This window comes from Phyllobates terribilis, unplaced genomic scaffold, assembly GCF_046119375.1.
Source record: "Phyllobates terribilis strain yellow unplaced genomic scaffold, ASM4611937v1 Scaffold_2__4_contigs__length_985480577, whole genome shotgun sequence".
In the NCBI taxonomy this organism is placed as follows: Eukaryota; Metazoa; Chordata; class Amphibia; order Anura; family Dendrobatidae; genus Phyllobates; species Phyllobates terribilis.
In genome coordinates this window covers 161,762,743-161,779,824 of record NW_027362762.1, presented here as the reverse complement: position 1 = coordinate 161,779,824, position 17,082 = coordinate 161,762,743, and the positions used below count along the sequence as shown (strand labels likewise).

General features: G+C 40.5%; 1 protein-coding gene across 4 annotated transcripts in view; it reads right to left on the bottom strand.

Moving 5' to 3' along the window:
* LARP4 (La ribonucleoprotein 4) overlaps nt 1-17,082 on the bottom strand; it is a 43,463-nt gene that overhangs the window by 11,034 nt on the left and 15,347 nt on the right. For 3 of the 4 annotated variants that reach the window (XM_073663209.1, XM_073663207.1, XM_073663206.1), the window contains exons 4-13: nt 13,202-13,289; nt 12,800-12,936; nt 10,991-11,094; nt 8,795-8,905; nt 7,955-8,008; nt 6,136-6,348; nt 4,270-4,370; nt 1,467-1,694; nt 1,045-1,093; nt 270-452 (exon numbers count right to left, since the gene is read on the bottom strand). In XM_073663209.1, the coding sequence (XP_073519310.1) occupies nt 270-452; nt 1,045-1,093; nt 1,467-1,694; nt 4,270-4,370; nt 6,136-6,348; nt 7,955-8,008; nt 8,795-8,905; nt 10,991-11,094; nt 12,800-12,936; nt 13,202-13,289 (1,268 nt within the window). The remainder of the gene's footprint in view (nt 1-269; nt 453-1,044; nt 1,094-1,466; nt 1,695-4,269; nt 4,371-6,135; nt 6,349-7,954; nt 8,009-8,794; nt 8,906-10,990; nt 11,095-12,799; nt 12,937-13,201; nt 13,290-17,082) is intronic. The other variant, XM_073663208.1, reaches the window with a different exon arrangement.

Below are 17,082 nucleotides of genomic sequence, written 5' to 3'. Positions count from 1 at the left end.
CGCAACCGCTCATGAATTTGCCAGGCCAATGCCTTATAACTGCCCACTTTGCCAAATCTGCGTGAGAACGCTAAAAGTCGCCAAATTTTTAGCGACTTGAGTTGTACCAAAAATGTGACTTTTTATAGCTTCTTACTTCAGAAATCTGGCATAAAAGCTTTGAAGGAAGGGACCTTAGAATACAATAATGAAAAGCAAGTTGCAAAAAAAAAAAAAGTAGTTGGACAATTCTTGAACAAACTATTTCCTAATTAAGTTCTGAGACCTACTTTTTCCTTGCAGAGTCCTTTAACAACATCAGCCATCCTGCTCTCAAGTACAGGCTCCCCCGGCGTGCTCACGACGCTTCCAGGCAATGGGGGGAAATTAGATGCTAGCAAGTCAAACTTTGGTGCTGGTGCCATTTCTTCCATTGCAGTCAGGGGCCGCTGAAACAAAGCAATATCAACACACTGCACAGGTTTTATGTCCACACAGGATCAGATGAATCTGGCCATCAGCCCTCAGATCTCATAATCTTGCGATCATTGAGAAGGCAAAACAGACAAGAGTCTGAGCAAAGAGGACAGTGATCAGAAAGGTCAGATAGAAAAGTAGAAATAAGGAAAGAATGAAAAGGTGAAATAAGGAAGCTCAGACTTATGAATGCCAGCCCTGTTCCCTCTAAGCGCGATACTTGATCATCACTGGGCCATACAAAATCACCAGATCTGCAATGCAATGGTTATTCAAATCTATAGACGACTTATTCCCTTTTATAAAGCAGTATGGGTGACTAGCTACAACATTTCCATGTGCACGGTTACAATGCAGATTGTACTCATGAGCAAGATTTCCTTCAACCTTTTAAAACACTTAAGACCTGAATCCTCAGGCATATGCCATGAATTATAGAAATGAGAGACTACAAATGCACAACGTGCATGATTATAATTATTAAGATACCTGGGCAAATGTGTAATTTGTTCAGAGGCATAATTGGCTTTGTACTGCAAAACCAAATTAAAATTTTCTGACTTTAATTTAAAAGAAAAACAAACTTACGGAAGGTCGCTCGTCATCTCTTCTTCGTCTACCTCTAAAGACATTTCTCCTGGGAATAGAAAACAAAACATTGTTATACACAAAGTCTATAACAGGGCCAATGCGGCACAATTGCTTGATCTAAAAGGGGTTTGTTAGTCTTTGGCCCCATCGGAAAATCTAACAGGTAGGTAGTTATCAATGGAAGATGGAGAATAGCTGGCGGTAGCTGTCCATGACCGCTCTGAGCCAGCAGAAATCGTTGCTGGGTAGAACAGGCAAATAGTTAGCAACTACCTGTCAGTAAGTACTTACCACATTGAAATAAAACATACACCCCCCCATCCAATTTTCAACTTCTCAAAGCTTTTTAAACCAGAATTCTGTAGTGAAAGCTTTGAGGACTAGGGCCCAAATACTTTTGAAGAAACGCAGCTGCTTACCTTCCCCGCACTGCTCCATCTGTACCATTCTGTTCTATATGTAAAGATTGAGAGTCCTTGGAAAAAACATCCTGATGTCCAGTTAGAGATGTGATGTGCCGATCGGATGGGAAGGGACGAGAGTTCGGTCTATTTACATGGATATCGGCTAACGGTAAAAGAGTTGTAGTGCCAGCCTCAGCAGTTCTTTCCGAAGGGTTTGGAGACGATCGAAACGGAGGCTTCACACTAAAAGACAGAAATAAAGCACAGATGTAAAAGTAAATCTAATACGTTTGTAAAAGAATTACAATGATTTTCCAGTTATTTATTTATAATTTTTTAAGCCATTAGGTTTATGAAAAAGTCAACTTTGTGATTCATCTGCATTAAAAGTGCAAGCAGTCTGGCTATCGCAGTCACAGGTAGAAGTAAATCTAGGTTGAGGCATCACAGCATCATAGGACCGAGCCCTCATACAGCATTAGATAGCTTAATTGTATGTCTGACAGCCAGGGCTTGTGAGTCAGTAAGCCAAACCTCCAACTCTGACTACTCAATTTCCATGACTCAGACTCCCTTATACACGGCTCATGTTTAAGTGATAAATTTACTGTGGCACAGATTCATCTCAGCTAAAAGTCTAGACCCTTAGATCAAGAATAGGACATTTCATAACTTTCCCAAATTCTTATTAGAAAAATATTCCCCACAAACTGCACTGAACTATTGTACCCAATTTATTATATATTTTAGGAGTCGGAGTTGGTCCATTTTATACCAACTCCACGACCCTGCTGACAGCTATAACTTCCGATTCACCCATACACAGGAACCCTCAGCTAGGGCTAGTGGCCCCGTGTTCTCTGTAAGAGACGCCAGACTCCTCTGGCAGTAGTTTCTCTCTCCGAAAACAAAAGGATCAGCTGTTGAAAATACAACATACTGGATCCTTATCTCCCTTGACATTTGTCAAAGGATAGGGAGAACCGGGATGCCCCCCACAGACAATAGACTTCAAACTATCCCACTGATATGGAAACTGGAGAGAAGAGGACTTTTGATCTTCTTAAAAGGGGGGACAAAGTGTCAAAACTTCAGAATTTTTAATGCATGCAAATTTTAAAGTGGAATTATTGTCAAACTGCGCGGAGCATGAATCATACCCGCGTATGATCGTGTCATGCTTTATTTGCCGCTGAAATGGTTGGGTGTTTAACAATAGATAGATTCGACCAGAGACCAGACTAGTCCAGTACTGCAACAGGCCGTCTCTTCACAGCGCTGTTAGGGAGAGACCGGTCTATCAGCTCTAAGAGAATGTAGCCTTAGGTCATGTTCAGTCGGCCATATATATACCGCAATGCCCACATGAAGCTGGCTCTTCAGGTCGGAAGAACAGCGTTCAGTCTGGGCTTTGTGGCCCGGCCATATTGTCACAGTGATTCAAAAGTAAAAGAAATTTAAGGTTGTCAAGTCACTGGTTAACAGTTTAAAAATTCCTAATTCTTTCATGTCAGGTTACTCATCACTTCATAATGTTATAACATTTCGACTGACACTGAGGTGTTAATGTAGTATTCCAAATATCCTGTTCATTGCTGTTACTTTGGCAGATGAGGATCGGTGGCTGCTCCATTGTGGGCGCACCTGCTTAAAGTAAATATAGCCTATTGGTGTTTAACTGTGCAGTCTTGTCTTTTCATATCACTAAAAACAGATTAACTTGGTGATCCTTTCCTCTTGTATGTTTTGCACTGTTTTAGTAGTCCAAGGAGAACCCAATTTATCGAGTGGTGCCCTCATTATCCCAGATAAGTAGGGAAAGAGGCAGCTAAGTGCTGCTTCTAGTGTTGATTTGTGGTTTAAAAATCAGTCATTAAAGCAGCCGATCTGTGTAAGATATTAGGAAATCTCATTAACATGGAGCATGAAGTATGTAGATAAAAAAAAAATAAATAAGAAAAACTGAACGGCGCTGTGGAATTGCATTCTCCAGCACGTCAATTTATGATGTGGATGTCACCATGGATTTCACTCTCTGCAATGTGTGGCTTAACCAAAATGACAAAAATCCACTGTGTGCAAGTATCTAAGAGATTTTTTTTAGCTCATACAGCAGATTTTAAAATTTGCAGCATGTGAAGGATTTATAGTCCATGCCAAGAGCGTAATCTGCAGAAAGAACTACGTGTAACATGGGGTATTAGCACGCGGATCCTTTGAAACTAAAAATAGCCAAAAGTTTTATACAAACCGACCATTGTGAACAGTGTTTATTTGGTATACAAGCACTATTGAAACATTTGAGAGATAAACCTTATTAGGAAAGCAGAGAATATATAAAAAAAAAAAAAAAAAAAAATGGACTGGCAGAAAATGGTATACAATGGTCAATGGTATTGGAAAAAGGTTCTACTCACACAAGCAAAAATTACTGCAGACACTGGAAAATAGTGCAATGTGTCTGCCGAATGACCCGACTGTTACATTTTAACTGTTTGTGACCTTAAATGACCTTATAACTTACTAGAAAATAGCAGAGCCATTCCAGAAGGCTCTCTGTAGTTTTTCACAAAAGAATGCATTGCTAAAACACGTTCCTTTTGTTAGCAGGGCAGAATTTCAATCCTCTTTGCGGATGTATAACTGGCCCTTGTCAGTAAAGCTGGGATCGACACTTAAATAATTCCCATAAAAAACGGATTCAAGTACAAAGCTCACATACAGTAACAAGTGGCTGTAGGATAAAACCTGAATGGGAGAGGTTATGTCACAGCAACCAGAACCTACTAGTAATGAACGGCACAGAGATTGTACCTACCGGTTTCTATGGAAAGGTCGACCTATACTTAAAGCAGCACTTGTTTTGTACGATCCTGAAGAATTAAAACCATTGACATAGCCACCATTTGGAAACGGAGCCTGCAGAAGGAAAAATATGATTAATCAGAGGAATCTAAGGATGGAGGAGGGGCGAGTAAATATGAAATCATAGGGTATTAATAACTGGAGGCAGGTGAAGTTTGGGAACTTTTAAGCTTTGTACTTTCGTTTTCCTCTCTCGTTCTTCCAAGACCCTTAACTTTATTTTTTCTGTAGAGATAAACATATGGGGGCTTGGTTTTTTTGCTGGACAAGTTGTACTTTTGAATGACACCGTTCATTATCATATACATCTACACACACACACACACATTTTATTCTTTACATGCCATGATTCTCCAGGTCAGTAAGGCAACAAATAGCAAAAATTGTTTTGTTTTTTTTGTGGTGAATGAAAAAAAAAAAAATCTGCACTTTTATTTTATGTCCACTTTGCTGTATGAGGGCTTGTTTTTTTTCTTTTGCACCTTGAGTCGACGTTTTTAATTATATAATATTGGGGCTCAAGTGACCTTTTGATCACAGCTTTTTTTTTTTTTTCTTTTAGGGTTGGGGGAGAAGAACAAGTCTGGAAACCAGCAGCATTGTAGATTTTTTCTTCTTTTGGGCGTTCACCAGACAGTTAATTTTATATTTTGATATATCTGTCTCTTTTGTAAGTGACAATCAAGTTTTTTCACAAAAGTTTAATTTTTTTTTTTTTCCTTTTAAATATCTTTGAGGGGGAGGTTTTTAATTTTTTTTTTTTTAATCCACCTTGGGGCTTTGAACATCGATTTTTCGATCACCTATACTATACACTAATATTTAACAGTATTTCAATTCTCTTATGAAGCACAGTGTGGCTGAGCTTCAAAGGAGAACCAATATAGCAGTTAAGGGGGCCCATGAGAAGGCCACCTGGCTGCCATGGTAGCCCATTGGAACCTGACATAGGGGCTGATGGAAACAAGCAATGATGCCACCACTGAAACAGCAGTCAGAGCGACAGCAGCATTAAAATAATTAAAACTGTAGTTACGGGAGCCCTCTTCAGTCACTGAAGTTTAGGCAGATGCCAGCTATGTCACACAGCCGGTATCAGCCTGGCATAAAGGAGGCTCAGCTCCTGAGCTGGCTCCATACATTTTCACTGTCACTAAGGAAAGTACGTCATAGTATTTAACAACCTAATTTACACAAATGGAGTACCTTATCTCCTACGTAATAGTGTGAAATCCACTTGTTACTATTGCATAGCAAAAGGTGAATTTGACCACTAACAGGGCATGCTACTGACCTGAAAATAAAAATCCTGCCCCAACCCGCATGGATTGCTTCTGTACCATGTAATTACAGCTCATTTACATGCATTGTGTGGTTCTTTAATTGTATATTTTCAGCAACTATTTCACAGCTAAGTCCACTGCATGTGAATAAATCCTAAGAATAGTAAGAGGTATAGTCGATATACAGATGTAGCCGACCTTACGTTACCTGCAAAGCTACACTATGGTAATGGTTGCTACACCGCAGCACAAACAGCCAAAGAACATAGGAATTTTGGCCCTCAGATCTCATAATCTTGCAATCATAGAGATGGCCCAGCATTCATTACATGAAAATACTAATAAAGATTCTAAATGTCAGAGATCAGAAATGGAAACCATTCCTGGTGTCTGAGGAGGTAACACTTCCATTAGATTACTGTTGAACTCATGTAATAGAACGAAGACCTTCTTCTCTCAAGGCGCATGTTTTCATCACTGGGCCAAGCAGGACAAACACTGTAGTTTGCTTAGAAACATCTATGGCGATTACTTACCAGTGGAGTTTCAAAGTAAGGTGCTGGGTTTGGAGACCATGTTGGAGGCACAAGGTTATAGAGTGAATACTGTTGATGAGGACTATATACAGGCTGCATAAAGAGTGGAGAATGAAACTGTGCTTGTGTCTGAACAGGCTGACTGTACACATTAGAGTCCACCGTTCGGTAGCCATTCTTTGCAAAGAATGTGTTGATGGCTTTTATCCTTGCCTGCAGGGAAGAACATGTCCATATCAGGATCATGTAACATTCACAAACTAAGTTGTAACAAGCAAAGAGCAATCGTTTAATTTTACAAGAAATATTGAAAATATAAGTTGGAAGCATTCCCTGAAGTATTTTTCGAAAGGGAGTCTCCGATATATGCTCCTGTAATAACACATCAGCCATTTCCACTGACAAAAAACCCTTTGTACGTATTTTTTTTTTTAAAAAACCTAGCGGACTATGCTTTTGTACTGAGGTAGAGTCATGATTGACATTCTGCTCGCTAGAAAACATTAAAAATTGAGAGCTCAGTACTCCGCCTCTGAGGTGCTCCATACATGTGTCCTGCGTATCACCAGCCTATGCACTGTCCACTGTCATGACTCCATTTATTGCTACAGGACCACAGCTAAAAAAAAACCCAAACAAATAAGGTACCCCAGTCTGGTTGTCAGGATCCAGGAGTGGACATATCATTGGTGCAACCTGAAGCCCAAAAAGGTAAGGGGGCTTATTTCTACCTTTAACCCTCAACTGGTGAGGTGGAGTTTGCCACACCACAGGGAATTTTTGTTCGGCTGCCATTCTTTGAAAAATGCTGGTATGAGGGTCTCACTAGCTTCCATCCATTTGTGTGTGTCAAAAATTTGTTATTCTCATGTGTAATCAATCGCCAATAAGAAAACGATTAAAACAAAAGTGATCTTTGCATTTTCTGTAAAAATAAGATTTCTAAACACTGGGGTATAGGAAACCCTACCTGACCAGTTGAGGGTTAAAGCAGGTGCAATTTTTCATTTTTAGGAGCTCTTGGGCTGTGAAGGGCCCATATACTGTTCTTGCACAGGGGCCCTTTTCTGTCTGCGTCCTCCAGTGTCAGGATCACTGGGGACCCCAGCTGCGGGACTCAAAGAGATCTACAACTTATCAACTAACATGCTTATCATGAACTATGTACCAAGTAACCAGCCTGACGTGACATTTACATGGATGAAGCTAAACGGCTACTTATGAGACAATAAATCTCAGACAAGTGTCACGACTAAAAACATATGTACAAGTGATCTGTAACTTATTGTTGCACAACTATTTTTGAGCTGTGTAAAAAAAAAAAAAAAAAAAAAAAAGAGCACAGAAATATTTAATGTGACTTTCATGAAAGGCCTAGGCTTAAAGAGCAGCGTTCACTTCATATTGATAGATGCCATAAATGTTGTACCTAGTCAATGCTGCCGTTCTCCTGAACCTCCTTTTTTTTCTCTCGCCCCCCTCTTTCCCATTGTGTAAATCTAGACACGAAAGGGCATCAAATCTGTAGTCAACGTGGAGAGATCCTCATGAAGATGCCCATAAAGACTAGATTTACATACAAGGAAAAGAGGGACATACCTCAGGAATGGAAAAGCAAGAAAGAAAGAAATAAAAATACATCACCAGATTCAGGAGACCACCAGCATTTATCCAGGTAGAGCATACAAAAATAAAAGCGCATTTTTGGCAAGTGAAATATCCTCTTTAAACCAGACCAACTTCTTGCTTAAAGTTGAAAGAACACGTAAAAAATGAGGATCATGAAAGAAGTCTGAAAATGGAAAAAAAATGGTCTTACCATTATTGGCTTGTCCTGAAATGTTTTAACTTCTTCTCTTAAATATTTAAAAGCCTACATGAGAGAATAGTGTCCGTGGGTTAGTACACACAGGGCCATCATAGGAAATAGCACGAATAACCACAATCTGAAGTGTAATGTGCTGAATTATACACACACTTACTCTGTTCATTTGCTATTTTATAAGATATTTTGGCTAAATATTTTCAGCTACATAAGAAATGGCTAAAGAACAGCTCCTGCCAGCATTTACTAAAATTGGTTCATCTCACACCAGTCCTACAAAAGCAGGGAGCAGTTGTGATTTGCAGGAATACCTTTAAATAAACCTGACTCACAGCAGGTCAGTTTGCACAACACATACATTAGATAGATCTTAGACTCAAAGAGGCTGGTGTACTTACGCTGAAAATTAATGCCAGAATGGCTGTTATGTTTTTTTAAACTTTAAACACAATCTCCGCCCACCTTGACCGATTGACAGCTCTTCAGTGTCCTTCGTACTGCAGAGATCTCAATGCTCAGTACCAAGCTGCAGCTGTCAGTCAGGCTGGGTGTACGGAGAATTAATACTCTAGCTGGACTCATAATTCGCATCTAACTATCAGGATATCACAGACATTCTGAAAACAGATTTAAAAAAGTTCACAAGCCTCAGGAGGCTCCATAGATTAACTTCATGAAGTATGCAGTTTGTTGTACATTTGGTGAAAGATTATGAAAAGGGCAGTTTTGTTTTTTTTGGAATAAATTTGTTGCACACTATTTGTGACTTTTCACCTCACAGTAAAAGGAAACAAAAACTATAAAAATGATAAAGGGAACAAGAGCCCATCTCACCTGTTGTGCATCAGTGTCAGACTGGAATGTAACATACCAGTTATTGTTGTGAGCAAACTCACAACTTATCAGTTTTGGACAATTTTCATTATCGAATAGTGCTTTCACCTCCTGCAAGAAACCAAAACGTCAGACATGAAATTTAGAGAAGAAAGGAATTTTTTTATTAAATGCTTTGTTCTAAACCTTTGATAACCAAACGTAATTGGGAGGGGAGGGTCGTACCAGATTTGCGTTTTTTAATTTCAGTAACTTGTAGTGACTCAGAAAAACAAAGACTTAAACCCTTATCGCTCCTGAACCCGCTATCCCTTAAATCACAAATAAGCATCTTATGGGAAGCAACTTAAATCCAGTTATGCTGGAATTGAAAGACCTTGACAGATTTTAATGGAGTAAATTGGGGGGAAAAAAATTATTTATTTATTTATTTTTTTTAATAACCATCAATGAAATCTTCACTTGTCCCTCATTTGTCAGCAGTGTTTGTGAGATGCTCCTGATCTTTGGCTACTTGGAACAACAATGAAATGACCACCTCAGGACTGCCCGCACTGCCAGAGAGGCTCACTGGCATCTAACACTGCAGATTTTTAGTTTTCAATTTAAATGTAAAACATACAGATCTGACTCCTATTGGACCTGAACGTTTTCATGCTGTACTCCACCCCCCCCCCAATGATAGTTGAGGTCTGATCTGTCAGTGGTGTCATACGGGCTCATTAACGCTCCTTTTATAGTTCACTATCATTGCTTTTTCTTTTAATAAAAAGAGCCAAACTGGTCAATTGTAAGATATTTTTTCCCACTTTGCAACAGTTCAGCTTTCATCTCACAGGCAGCAGGTGTGGGAGAGGGGCAGTACAGCAAACCTGGCTGCCTGTGAGAAGGAGGCTGAAGAGTGTTAGTTATAATCAGGCATAACTCTACAGCACAGCTGATAGCATTACACAATGAGAAAACTGCTGCGAATGTGTTTGTATTTAAACAAAACTCAGCTCTGCTGTACAGTGTTAATGGTGATCTGAAACAACTCTGCAGCAGAGCTGACTGGACTGCAAGGAGAGCTGCAACTGCGCTGGTACACCAGAAATGAGCTTTCTGATTAGTGTTAGTCATAATCACAGCTCTTCAGTGAAATCAGGAGAGCAGACGGTCAGTCATTACATATCACACTGGTATCACCTCTTCATTTAAAATTAGCTCGGGGTGGGGGGAGATCAGTGTCCGGCTCATAATTTTAAACAGCTAATTTACAGATCAGAAAAACATGTATCGCTCTGGAACAAGATACCGGTTTACAGATATCATTCAGCGTCCTATGACCTGCATGCCCATATAGACTGCTTAGGAGAGTTGATCTTACTAACAAATTCCCTTTAAGTGATGGAAATTTTTTTTTTTTTTTTTTTTGCATTTACAACTTTTTATTTCATCACCTTAGTGGACTTTGACCAACGATCATGTTTGCTTGTTTAATATACCGTAATTGAAATAGTATTGCATTGTATAGGCAAAAGGTAATTCTCCTATAAAGTCCAGTGACAGGCTGGGCTTCATTGGAGGAGAAAAGTAAGCCATAGGGACGTTCAGCCACCTCCCACGACAATCTTTCAGCAATCGCAAGGTGCCAATGGGAGCCGGTGCACATGCGCCCCAGCGATTAGTCCTTTAAATGCCGCTGTCATTCACTGATCAGCGGTTCATGGAGACCAGTCCAGTCGTTGCTGTTATGGCAAGATTCTGACAGCACATCTTCCAGGTTTAGCGTGAGCTCAGCACCAGTCATTAACACCCAACATACGATGTAACGGTACATCATATGTCAGGAAGGGGTTACGGAAGTGTCCTGGGTAGAGCAGTGTGGGTATGAACGCCGAGATGAACTCAATTTAATGAGGTAATGACAGGAATGTGTGTGTGTGTAACATGACAAGCTGACTGGGTTACTTTCAGGGTAACTAGATACACCACATGTCCTGGACAGTTGTCCAGCTGACACACAAGGCACTTTTACATGGCAGAATTTTGAGCAGCATTTGTATGCTAAAACCAGGAGTGGGTCCAAAACAGAAGTGCATTGAAAAATAAATCTAACTTCCGTATTTTTCACCGACTCAGTCTATGCTTACAAATAATGATCTAAATGCTGTCATTTAAACAGACCCTTTAACTGTCACCAAGAAGAAACTGTACCTCCACAGGAGTAGTTTCAGGGATTTCACGTAGAATTATAATACATCGTTTGTGGTTTGGTCTCACTTTCTCTCCTTTTTCATCAACTTGTACCACAGGCGTAGCTGCAACAAAAATAATAGTGGTCAGGAAAGGGGGTCAGGGAGTGTTAATCCCATCACAACCTCATAGTGAAGGTGTTGTGCCACCACCATCTGAAGATGCCCAGACTAGATCACAACACAAAACCCAATCATGCAGTGCCCACAAGCACAGAGGTCTTCTGATGTACACTACCGTTCAAAAGTTTGGGGGTCACGCCGACAATTGTGTTTTCCATGAAAACTCATACTTTTATCAAATGAGTTGCAAAATGATTAGAAAATATAGTCCAGACATTGACAAGGTTAGAAATAATGATTTTTATTTGAAAGAATAATTTTCTCCTTCACACTTTGCTTTCGTCTCAGAATGCTCCTTTGCAGCAATTCCAGCATTGCAGACCTTTGGCATTCTAGCTGTTAATTTGCTGAGGTAATCTTGAGAAATTTCACCCCATGCTTCCTGAAGTCCCTCCCACAAGTTGGATTGGCTTGATGGGCACTTTTTGCATAGCATACGGTCAAGCTGCTCCCACAACAGCTCAATGGGGTTGAGATCTGGTGACTGCACTGGCCACTCCATTACAGATCGAATACCAGCTGCCTGCTTCTTCCCTAAATAGTTCATGCATAATTTGTAGGTGTGCTTTGGGTCATTGTCCTGTTGTAGGATGAAATTGGCTCCAATCAAGCGCGGTCCACAGGGTATGGCACGGCGTTTCAAAATGGAGTGATAGCCTTCCTTATTCGAAATCCCATTTACCTTGTACAAATCTCCCACTTTACCAGCACCAAAGCAACCTCAGACCATCACATTACCTCCACAGATGGCGTCAGGCACTCTTCCAGCATCTTTTCAGTGTTTCTGCGTCTCACAAATGTTCTTCTGTGTGATCCAAACACCTCAAACTTTGACTCGTTTGTCCATAAAACTTTGTTCCAATCTTCTTTTGCCCATATTAATCTTTTCCTTTTATTAGCCAGTCTCAGATATGGCTTTTTCTTTGCCACTTTGCCCTGAAGGGCAGCATCCCGGAGTCGCCTCTTCACTGTAGACGTTGACACTGGCGTTTTGTGTGTACTATTTAATGAAGCTGCCTGGTGAGGAGCTGTGAGGCGTTGATTTTTCAAACTAGAGACTCTAATGTACTTGTCTTGTTGCTCAGTTGTGAAGCGGGGCCTCCCACTTCTCTTTCTACTCTGGTTAGAGCCTGTTTGTGCTCTCCTCTGAAGGGAGTAGTACACACCATTGTAGGAAATCTTCAGTTTCTTGGCAATTTCTCACATGGAATAGCCTTCATTCTAAGAACAAGAATAGACTGTAGAGTTTCACATGAAAGTTCAAAGGAAGGTCAATTTTATTGCTTCTCAAAATCAGCCACACCGTTTTCAGCTGGGCTAACATACTTGTGCAAGGGCTTTCTAAACATTCATTAGCCTTCTTACACAGTTAGCAAACACAATGTACCATTAAAACAATGCAGTGGTGGTTGTTGGAAATGGGCCTCTATATACCTATGTAGATATTGCAATAAAAACAAGACGGTTGCAGCTAGAATTGTCATTTACCACATTAATAATGTGTAGAGTGTATTTCTGATTCATTTAATGTTAGTTTCATTGAAAAAAAATGTGCTTTTGTTTGAAAAATAATGACATTTCTAAATGACCTCAAACTTTTGAACGGTAGTGTATTGAAAAGTAATATACGCAAGATGTGACTACTTACAACGTAGAACTTCAACAATAAGGTCCATATCAGTGGTCAGTTTTTTTATTCCTTCCATATTTGCAATTGTCCATATAGGTACAAACTGATCACTATCCATTTGGGACATCAAGTATAAGTCTTTAGATAGGTTCTCTCTGCAGCAAAAAATAGAAATCCATATCACATAATGAACATAACCATCTCTAGATTTTCTTTTTTGCATCTTCCTCAGATTGTAAGCAGGGCCCTCTCTCCTCCTGGTATCTGTTGATTTATGCGATTGTTATTCTGTAATGTCTTTTATTGTCTATTAAATCCCCTCTAAAATGTAAAGTGCTGCGGAATTTGTTGGCGCTATACAAATAAAAATTAATCATCATTTTTATCGCTTGATATGAAATAGTATAATTATACTAATACCTTGAAAAGCAGAACTCCAATTGTTTTTTCAGACATTCTTTCAGATCTTCGGCAGAAACGGCTTGTGGAACAGAGGACGTGCCTTCACCTTCATAAGAACACAGACAAATTAAGTTGTCACTTGGGCTACTGAATTCAGTCCTCATTAACCCCTTAAGCCCCGTGGGTGGTTTGCACGTTAATGACCGGGCCAATTTTTACAATTCTGACCACTGTCACTTTATGAGGTAATTACTCTGGAACGCTTCAACGGATCCCCCTGATTCTGAGATTGTTTTTTCGTGACATATTGTACTTCATGATTGTGGAAAAATTTCTTCGATATCACTTGCGTTTATTTGTGAAAAAAACGGAAATTTGGCGAAAATTTTGAAAATTTTGCAATTTTCAAAATTTGAATTTTTAAGCCCTGAAATCAGAGCGATATGTCACACAAAAGAGTTAATAAATAACATTTCCCACATGTCTACTTTATATCAGCACAATTTTGGAACCAAAATTTTTTTTTTGTTAGGGAGCTATAAGGGTTAAAAGTTGACCAGCGATTTCTCATTTTTCCAACAAAATTTACAAAACCATTTTTTTAGGGACCACATCACATTTGAAGTCACTTTGAGAGGTCTTTATGACAGAAAATACCCAAAAGTGACACCATTCTAAAAACTGCACCCCTCAAGGTGCTCAAAACCACATTCAAGAACTTTATTAACCCTTCAGGTGCTTCATAGGAATTTTTTGAATGTGGAAGAAAAAAATGAACATTTAACTTTTTTCACAAAAATGTTACTTTAGACCCAATTTTTTTTATTTTCACAGGGGTAACAAGAAAAAATGGACCGCAAAATTTGTTGTGCAATTTCCCCTGGGCACGCAGATACCCAATATTTGGGGAAAAAACACTGTTTGGGCGCACTGTAGGGCTCGGAAGGGAAGGAGCACCATTTGACTTTTTGATTGTAAAATTTGCTTGAATAATTAGCGGACACCATGTTGCGTTTAGAGAGCCCCTGTGTGCCCCAACATTGGAGCTCCCCCACAAGTGACCCCATTTTGGAAACTAGACCCCCTAAGGCACCTATCTAGATGCATAGCGAGCAGTTGCAACCCCCAGGTGCTTCACAAATTGATTCGGAAAAATGAAAAAGTGAAAAAAAAAACACTTTCATTGTTACGAATCAATTTGTGAAGCACCTAGGGGTTCCAAGTGCTCACTATGCATCTAGATAGGTGCCTTGGGGGGTTTAGTTTCCAAAATGGGGTCACTTGTGGGGGAGCTCCAATGTTTGGGCACACAGGGACTCTCCAAACGCAATGTGGTGTCCGCTAACAATTTGAGCTGATTTTCCATTCAATTTGTTAGCGGATACCATGTTGCATTTAGAGAGTCCCTGCGTGCCCAAACATTGGAGCTCCCCCACAAGTGACTCCATTTTGGAAACTAGACCCCCCAAGGCACCTATCTAGATTCATAGTGAGCACTTGGAACCCCAGGTGCTTCACAAATTGATTCATAAAAATGAAAAAGTGTTTTTTTTTTCACTTTTTCATTTTTACGAATCAATTTGTGAAGCACCTGGGGATTCCAAGTGCTCACTATGCATCTAGATAGGTGCCATGGGGGGTCTAATTTCCAAAATGGGGTCACTTGTGGGGGAGCTCCAATGTTTGGGCACACAGGGGCTCTCCAAACGCAACATGGCGTCCGCTAACAATTTGAGCCGATTTTCCATTCAATTTGTTAGCGGACACCATGTCGCGTTTGGAGAGCCCGTGATGTGCCTAAACAGTGGAGCTCCCCCACAAGTGTCCCCATTTTGGAAACTATACCCCTCAAGGATTTTATTAAGGTGTATAGTGAATATTTTGAACCCAGAGGTACGGCACAGAATTTGTTTACATTAGGTCATCATATTGAATAAGTTGTCATTATTCTTGAGCGCAAGTGCTCGCTACTTGAGTTTGCATCGGGTACTCAGGTATGCACCATGTACAGCGTGTGCTCGAGTGACATGCTCGAGACCCTGCTCCGCATGTTTCACGGTTATTAGACACCCAAAAAAAAACATGCGGGGATCGCTCGTGCATGGCAGGCAATCCCCGTAAAGTTTTTTGGCCGCGAAGCATATGGGGCAGAGACTCGAGCATGTCACTCAAATACCCACGATACTAAATGCATACCAGAGCACCCGATGCAAACTCAAGTAGCGAGCACTTGCTCTCAACACTAGTCGCCATATCGTCATCTTTTTTTCTTACTTTTGAAAAAAATCCCAACCCCAGCACAACCCTAGCCCCAGCACAACCCTAGCCCCAGCCCAACCCTAGCCCCAGCCCAACCCTAGCCCCAGCCCAACCCTAGCCCCAGCCCAACCCTAGCCCCAGCCCAACCCTAGCCCCAGCCCAAGAGTTTATTTTTGACGCCGTTCCTTGTGCGGTATAAGTGATTAGACGACTTTATTCTTCGGGTCGGTGTGATTACAGCAATGCCAGAATCATATGGGGTTTTTATGACTGACAGCTGTCACACACTAAAAGACGCATTTTTTGTAAAATCTAGTTTTTGCATCGCCATATTTTGAGAGCTATAATTTTTCCAGATTTTGGCAGACAGTCATATGACGGCTCGTTTTTTGCGGGATGACTTGACGTTGTTATTGGTGCCATTTTCAGGCACGTGACATTTTTTGATCGCTTTCTATTCCGATTTTTGGGAGGCAGAATAAACAAAAACCAACAATTCAGGAATTGTTTTTTTTTTTTTTTTTTATTCTGTTCCGCGTGTGGTAAAATTGATGAGGTAGCTTTATTCTTCGGGTCAGTACGTTTACAGCGGTACCACATTTGTATCATTTTTCTATGTTTTGGCGCTTATACACAATAAAAGCTATTTTATAGAAAAAAATATTTTTTAGTATCGCTTTATTCTGAGAGCTATAACTTTTTTATTTTTCGGCTGATGGAGGTGTATGGCGGCTTGTTTTTTGCGGGACGAGATGACGTTTTCAGCGGTATCATTTTTATTTATATGCGTCTTTTTGATCGCGTGTTATTCCACTTTTTGTTTGGCGGTATGGTGATAAAGCATTGTTTTTTGCTTGGTTTTTTTTTTTGTTTTTTTTTTTTACCGTGTTCACTGAAGGGGTTAACTAGTGGGACAGTTTTATAGGTCAGGTTGTTCCGGACGCGGCGATACCAAATATGTGTACTTTTATTGTTTTTTTTTTATAATAATATTTATTGATGGGTACATTATATTTTTATTTTTGGTGTATTTTTTTTTTTTTATAATATTTTTGCACATTTTTTTTTTTTTTTTTTTTTCCCCACTTTCACACAGTTTATACACTTTATTACTTTGTCCCACTCTGGGACTTTCACTTTTTTTTTTCTGATCGCCTGCATGGCACAGGAATGGAGCACCATCCCTATGCCATGAAGGCTGTCAGAAGTGCACAGTGTGAAGATTGCTTGGAGATGCACTGCGCATCTCCAAGCAATCTTCCTGCTCTCTGGTGACCCGGATGTTGTCATGACGACATCGGGTCGTCATGGCAACACCCGGGAAGCCTTTGCAGACTGCGCTGGAAGCCGGAAGAGGTGGTGAGTATCGCCGATCACCTCCCCTTGCCCCCGCAATGCCGCGATCGACTTCGATCGTGGCATCGCGGGGGTTAATGTGCTGGGAGCGGTGCAGGACCGCTCCCTGCACATTGTCACAGCTGACACCCGGTACTATCAGCTGACACCCGGCGGCGATCGCGCCCGCACAGCCTGTGTGCGCGCGCGATCGCGATGACGTACTAATACGGGTCTGGCTCTTAAGTCCCAGGGCACAGACGTGTATTAGTGCGTCAGATGTTATTAAGGGGTTAAAGGGAGTC